We start from the raw sequence: 7,453 nt of genomic DNA, 5'->3' as shown, positions 1-7,453 counted from the left end.
GGGCGGTCCTTGCACAAGGTCTTACCACCTGCAAAATGATGTACCGTAATCGTCACGACGTCTGGTGGAGAGCATGCGGTAAAGTCCTGGGGTTTACGGCATGTCACTGCGATTCCGCACCGTTGGCGTATTTTAAGATTTTAAGCAGCGGTGTGGAGATCATTCAATGAAATCTTGACGCTTACGGCACGTCACTGCGATTGAGCTGGAGTGTGGCCGCTCCACCTCAAAATTTTATTGGCTACTATTAGAAACATAAAATGTGACGTAAATAGGTGTTTTATATGTGATATAATTTTTGGGACTTTCCATGGGAATTTATTTAATCTACTGCTTGATCTAATAGATAGAGAGCGGACTGCAAATTTCCTACTTCTCGTATATTTTTTTTTTTTAGACTTTCGGCAAGATCCGCCGGTGGCAGACTATCAAATTGGGACTTAGCATCACTTTTATGGGAAACCATTGTGCATTTCATCGCGGTATCAAGTAGGTACGAAATTTAGCAGTCCGCTCTCCTACTATAACTGAGAAATTGCGGGTCGCGGATAAACATTATTGTCATCATCATCCCAGCCTATATACGTCCCACTGCTGGGCACAGGCCTCCTCTCAGAACAAGAGGGCCTGGGCCATAGTTCCCACGCGGGCCCAGTGCGGATTGGGAACTTCACACGCACCATTGAATTGCTTCGCAGGTTAGTGCAGGTTTCCTCACGATGTTTTCCTTCACCGCAAAGCTCGTGGTAAATTTTAAATGTAATTCCGCACATGAATTTCGAAAAACTCAGAGGTGCGAGCCGGGGTTTGAACCCACGACCTTCTGTTTGAGAGGCGATAGGTCAAACCACTAGGCCACCACGGCTTTTGTAACAATACATTATTGTAATCTTCACCAATTACAGTAATTACGTACAAGTTTATACACAACGGCTGTTAAAACCATGGGTGATGTCAGGACAGATGACAGGTTGTCATCACAGGCATGTTGTGATAGGACGCCATCATCACATATCACGTGACGGAAGTAGCTAATGTGCCTGCTAAGTGTATGTTGTTTTTTTAGGGTTCCGTAGCCAAAATGGCAAAAACGGAACCCTTATAGTTTCTTCAAGTCTGTCCGTCTGTCTGTCTGTCTGTCTGTCTGTCACAGGCATTTTACTCGAAAACTACAACATGTATATCAATGAAATTTGGAGTACAGATGTCTTGTCTAAGCCGCTATTTAGTTTTGTACTTAATTTACAAGGGGGGGGGCACTCCATACATGTAACAGAAATTGAAAAAAAGTTTTTTTAACTAGCATCAACGTGTGGCACATAGTTCGACAGCTCTTTTGAAAAGATAGTAAGGTTTCTCAAAAACTTTTTTGATTATAAATAAGTGAAGATTTCCGGAAATAATCGCTCCCAAAGTAGCAAAAATTGTGTCCCCTCTATCTTGTAAAAAATTGTCCAAAAAATATGCAAAGAATATGGAAAGGTAACGCTTAATAAATACTTTCAACGAAAATGGGTTTCAACATGATCGGATATACCGTTTTTGAGTTATTGCCGAAAAACTCTGCTTCTCAGCAAAAGGTCGTAAGTGCCGTGAAGATACGCTCTTTTTCTGGTAATAGATTTTAAGACTGTAGTAAGTGTTTTAATTGTGTTATAACGCACATAATACGCTATTGGACCCTATCTTGGGCGTGTCCGACACGCTCTTGGCCGGGTTTTTTTCCGGGTTTTTAATGGTTTTATGGCGAGCTAATTTTGTGATGGATACTGTCAGAAGGTACCCTAGCCTTGGTGGTTTTGTTGCGGTACTTATAATACAATCCGGTATTTGACAACTCTTGAATTTATCTTAAGCACGATACCCACTAAGCGCGACACCCACTAAGCGCGACACCCACTAAGCGCGACACCCACTAAGCGCGACACCCACTAAGCGCGACACCCACTAAGCGCGACACCCACTAAGCGCGACACCCACTAAGCGCGACACCCACTAGCGCGACACCCACTAAGCGCGACACCCACTAAGCGCGACACCCACTAAGCGCATTAGTGGGAAGTGACTAATATTTTAATTGCGAAAGTTTGTAAGTCTGTGTTTCTTTGTCACCTTTTCACGTCTAAACCGCTACCCATTTAGATGAAATGCGGAATACAGATAGTCTGAGGCCCTGGAAAGGACATAAGATAGTTTTAAATAATAGGCACAGTTGAATAAATTTTTTTTCTGAAAACCAATGCGTCTGTCTCTTTCTCAGACGCTTTTCTCTATTCAGCTAGGACCTATAGCGCTACTTGCATGTGACGACACATGCAAGTATGTCTTTCTCTGACTAGTTAATCTTGGATTTCATCGTATTTCAACACATGAAGTATTTTTTCATTAGATTTGTCACAACTGTCAAAGTAACATGGTATATAATATTTATTGAATCAGGCGTTACTTAGCGGAGGAACGCTTTGGGGAGGCTGAAGGTCGGGGGTGAGCAAAGAAATTCTTTTAGTTCATTGTATATAATATTTTCATTTGGCGACCGCGAAAAGAAATATGGAGGCGATTAAAAAATATTTTTGTTGTAGCAGGGTATCAAACCCATTTCAAACATGGATATAATTGTAACACTTTTGCCACTAGGTATTATCACAAGAACAACAACAAAGTATGACAAAAAGTCAAAAAACTTTTCAACCCGATCACATTTTTTAATGAGTCCTGACTGTTTAAGTTTTTGATAGGTACTTAAAAGTTATAACAGAGTACTTACTTAATATTTTTTTCCTTTAATAGGTATAGGTTATTTTACCCTATGTTAAAAAGTTATCGAAACTTGTAACAAAAATTGGCAAATCGCCAGTAATTTGTGACTGTTGCGTGCGGGGCGTCTGACAGAAAGCAGTCGGGTTCTTTTTACAAGCTTTTATTTAGTTTCACCTGTCCCGTTGTCTGTCTGTCTGTAATCAAATCTTGCAAGTTAAATTCGACCAACTTCCAGTAGTCAGATTGAATTGAAATTCGGAATACTTATGTAAATCGCGTGACAATACGATAATCTAGTAGTGACATCCTGGTAGTCCAGCCAGGATCGTCTCCGCAGGACGAACTCTTCAACGGTTAGTAGCATCGACTTGAAATTTGGTATGCAAATATCAAAGTAGTTTGGATGATAATGTAAGTACAGTCAACAAAAAGTACAGTAAGCAAAAAAAGCTAGTATTAAAAATGTAATTTTTATGGTTAGGTTAATTTACTTAAGCTCACCGTCAACATCTTCAAGCAAGCGACAATGCTGCTGATATCAGACTGACAATTATTAGATCGATTGTTTGTTTACCTCAATGAGATATCAGTGTCGGTTCTTCCCAGAACCTCTGGGTCCTTCAGCTTCGCTATCTCCACTTGAAGCCACTTGAGCGCAAACGTTTTAAGGAAAATAGGACAAAAACATTAATGATGACATCATGAGAAGTTTTCTTTTTTAACCGACTTCAAAAAAGGAGGAGGTCATTAATTCGGTTGTATTTTTTTAATGTTTGTTACCTCAGAACTTCGTCATTTATGAAACGATTTGAAATTTTTTTTTTCGTTCGTCTAGGAATGATTTCAATTAGGTCCTTTAAGCACCAAATCAGGCGCCAATAAGGAAATCGAGGGAACTCTTCAAATATTGTAGGAACACTTATCGTAATTTCGATATATTTATGAGTAACTCCTGCATTTGCTCTTGAAAATCATTATTTGGTGAAGTGGAACTGATGATGAAGACCAAATTTGACCAATTGAGCGACTACTCAATAACAAGTACTTCACTGCTTGAATTTCAATTACTTTAACGCAGTTGCTAAGCAATTTAAGCTTATCGTAATTCAGATGGTAAAATAAAACGGATGATGAAGCACCAGGACTCCTCAATAATGAACGTCTCTGCATCGGAAAAAGCAATTTTTCGTAAAAGGTGACGAGCAGTTGACATTAAACTATTGTATCTTAGATCTTTTACACTAAAAAGCGTGAAAAAAATATATCGTGAAATGGCGCCTTTTCATGATATGTTTAAAAGTTGGCCAGGCATATCACGATGTGCCTGAAAAACAATACGGCAGATCGATTAGAGCAACGCATTCGTCGATATTCCTAGCTCTATACCGGGCACATGGTGGTATGCCGAAAAAAGAAAAATTTAGGCACGACGAGCGAAGCGAGTAGTGGTTAGTATTAATAGTGACCACGATGCACGAGCCAAGCGAGCGAAGCGAGCGTGCCGTGGCAGCGGCTGGCGAAATGCTCGGACCCATTAGGCGGCGTTTCATGATATGCTTAGGAATTTCATGATCTGCCTAAACGTCACTAGGCAAATCGTTAAACGGTGAGTTTTGAACGATATGGCGGACGTCCCTTAGGCAATTCATGAAATGGAGCCATTTCACGATATGCCTAGGAATTTCGTGATCTGACGAATTTTACGATCGACATTGATATCCCATACATTTGCTACAGAAATCATATAGTGAAATTGATTATGAAAAGGTTCCACCCTAGAACACAAGCCAGTTCCTCGACTATACACAAACGCGACGTAACTACTCTTCAAAGCTCGAAGGATTACTAATTACTGAAACTGATAACAGCTAAGTGGCCATTATCAATAAGGAGTGTGTAAGTGTGTAGAAATAAACACTCTCAAGATATGTCTCCCTATATAACGCAAGGTTTGTCTTCACTTTGATATAGTTTGATCTCAGCTTAAAACTTCTAAGTCTTGTCTACTGATTCTAGTGAAGATGCAGGGTTTCAAGGCTTTGGTGTTACTGGCGGTGGTGGTGGCCCTTCTTGGGCTGGTGAGCGCAGCAGCCGTTGAAGGTGGTAAGTGGTCTTTTCCTTCTTCCAATTTAAGAATCTTTTTTCGACGTAGCCGTCTATTGTTTGTATTTTTTCCTGCTTAAAGCTGCTTGTTTCTACGACGCGACAGGCCACGTTCACTTTCATATGTTTTTAACTAATAAATTTTCTCAAATATAAATGACGATAGACATCCTAACAAACAAAAAGTTGGATAACCATGTTCACTTCAAAGTTCAATATCTCAAAAACGGCAGAACCAATTTTGTTCGATAAATCAGATAAATGAATACTTCATCATGTCAGCCGAAAGACGTCCACTGCTGGACATAGGCCTCCCCAAGGCTCTCCACTCAGACCGGTCTTGTGCTTTCCGCATCCACCGCGATCCGCGATCTTAACCAAGTCGTCGCTCCAAATGAATACTTGACTGACATAATAATAAGATTGATATAGAAATTGTAATTCTTTGTTTTTGTAACTTTGACATTGTATTTATTGTGATAAGTGAGCATGCTGCATGCTATACCTAATGCACGCTATTTGTACGCCGCTAGGCAAAGCATAGTGAAATAAATTAATGTAAACAAAACCTGTAAAAAAAAATCTAATTCTATATCTAATAAAACATGTCTAAGAACCATCGCTAGAAAACTTGATTTCAAATAAAAAAACCGCATTCAAATCGGTCCACCCGTTTAAGAGCTGCGGTGCCACTGACTAACACACATAGCGGTCAAACTTATAACACCCCTCTTTTTGCGTCGGGGGTTAAAAAAGTGTTTGCGCTAGCTGGGAGTTGAATTTGTCGTATAACCAATCCAATAACACTAACCACTGGTAAACTTGCTCGCTTGTATATGCCAACAGTAGGGTGTGGTGTTCATACATGTATAATTTGTACTACACAGTAAACATTCATCAAAAACTTATTATTCTAAGACCCTGTATTCAAATAGTCCTTCGAAATCACTTCCAGAGCCATCCGGCGTACAGCAGTTACCAGCGATGCTGGTGCGATCCGGCCCCGCCCAGCTCTCCGACCCCGCAGCCCGTTCCTGCACCAACAGCGCCTGCTACTCCCTGTGCCGCTCCCTCGGCTGGGCCAACGGCTTCTGCCTCGACGCTGAGTGGTGCCTGTGCTATAACTAAAGCTTCATCAGTAGACAAATCATAGATCAAATTCGGTGACCCTATCGTCTAACGTCATGAGACTATCAGAACCACGTATTAATTGGTTTAGTACAGCCAGAATTTTAGCGTTGGTCCCTTAAACTAAAACTAATTTTGGGTTCATTTTAGCGTTGATTCTTTTAACTAACTTCACGTTCACTGGCTGTTTGATCTATGAATTTCATTCCTTTATGCAATTGATAACACATATCCCTGGACTGTAATTGATTTCTTAATCATTTTCAATATCCTTTTCATGTATAAATTTGGTTTACCTAGAATTTCGATTAATGTTTTATGAGGTTGTAATTTTTTTCGAAAAAATAAATTTAGTTGTAAAATTACATCTTTTACTATATTTATTTCATCTGCTGTAAAATAAGAAGTAGCTTAGTTTTGTAAAATTATCACCCCAAGAAGTCTAAGAAACGTCCTAAGCACAAAGACTTTCCCCGTAGAAAGCCACAATGTGCAACAACTCGGCACTTGTATTCACAACTCTCGCGATACCGTTAGCCCACCTAGTGGGAGGCTTGCCCACGCTTCGTCTTCCGATTTGTGGTCGCCACTCGAGCTTCCAACGGCTATCGGTTCTTCAAGCGATGTGGCCGGCCCATTGCCACTTCAACTTGCATATTGTTCACGAATTATACCGAGCTATAAACGTATCACAAAACTAAACTTTAAGTCGATTTTCTGTATGACTTACACCCATCAAACTCACAAAGGAAATTAAGCCCAATAACTTTGAACACCCATCGGACGTGCAAACATGTATGCCTATCATTTTACGAAATGACGAAAGTCAAAATACAGTTGAAACAAAAATCAGCCGTAATTTCAAGAAGATGAGCGACAAATCGGCGTGTATAAATTTGGCGAATGTGTAACTCTATGAATTGGCAGGGATCATAAAAGGCAATAGAATTAAAGTCAATCTATAGCTCTATGGTCTATTTCCTCCTTTTGAATGCACAATGCAATCGACCGGAAATATGCATTTACCTGGATCAAAAAGGCAGTTTTTTTTTCAATTGGTGAATGGGTCGAGTCCATTCACAACTAGTTTAAATGTCGCGTAAACGTAATTGTTTTTTTTTTGCGTAGTTTTGGGGTGTTTACTGTTGAGTTTATTGTAGTTTGGAATCGTAGCGTGTGTGCTAGAGACACTGAAGATTTATTTGACTTTGTCGCAAAAGTTGATCGGAAGTTTATTCTTTTTAGGGTTCCGTTTAGGGTTCAGTACCCAAAGGGTGCCAACGGAACCCTATTACTGAGACTCCGCTGTCTGTCTGTCTGTCCGTCCGTCCGTCCATCTATCACAAGGCTCTATCACTTAAGCCGACATAGCTAGAGACTTGAAATTCTCACAGGATTATGTATTACTGTGGCCGCTATAACAACAAATACTAAAAACAGAATAAAATAAATATTTAAGGGG

The 7,453-nt window shown here is 40.1% G+C and overlaps 1 protein-coding gene across 1 annotated transcript; it reads left to right on the top strand.

Moving 5' to 3' along the window:
* Positions 1–4,749: 4,749 nt before the first annotated feature.
* LOC141439204 (uncharacterized) lies at positions 4,750–6,320 on the top strand. Its single transcript, XM_074103388.1, has 2 exons — positions 4,750–4,863; positions 5,819–6,320. The coding sequence occupies exons 1-2, from the start codon at positions 4,782–4,784 to the stop codon at positions 5,989–5,991; spliced, it is 255 nt and encodes an 84-aa protein (XP_073959489.1). The 5' UTR covers positions 4,750–4,781; the 3' UTR covers positions 5,992–6,320.
* The last annotated feature ends 1,133 nt before the right edge of the window (positions 6,321–7,453 follow it).

The sequence above is a fragment of the Choristoneura fumiferana genome, chromosome 20, assembly GCF_025370935.1.
Source record: "Choristoneura fumiferana chromosome 20, NRCan_CFum_1, whole genome shotgun sequence".
NCBI classification, from domain to species: Eukaryota; Metazoa; Arthropoda; class Insecta; order Lepidoptera; family Tortricidae; genus Choristoneura; species Choristoneura fumiferana.
This window is presented reverse-complemented; position numbering and strand designations above follow the sequence as displayed.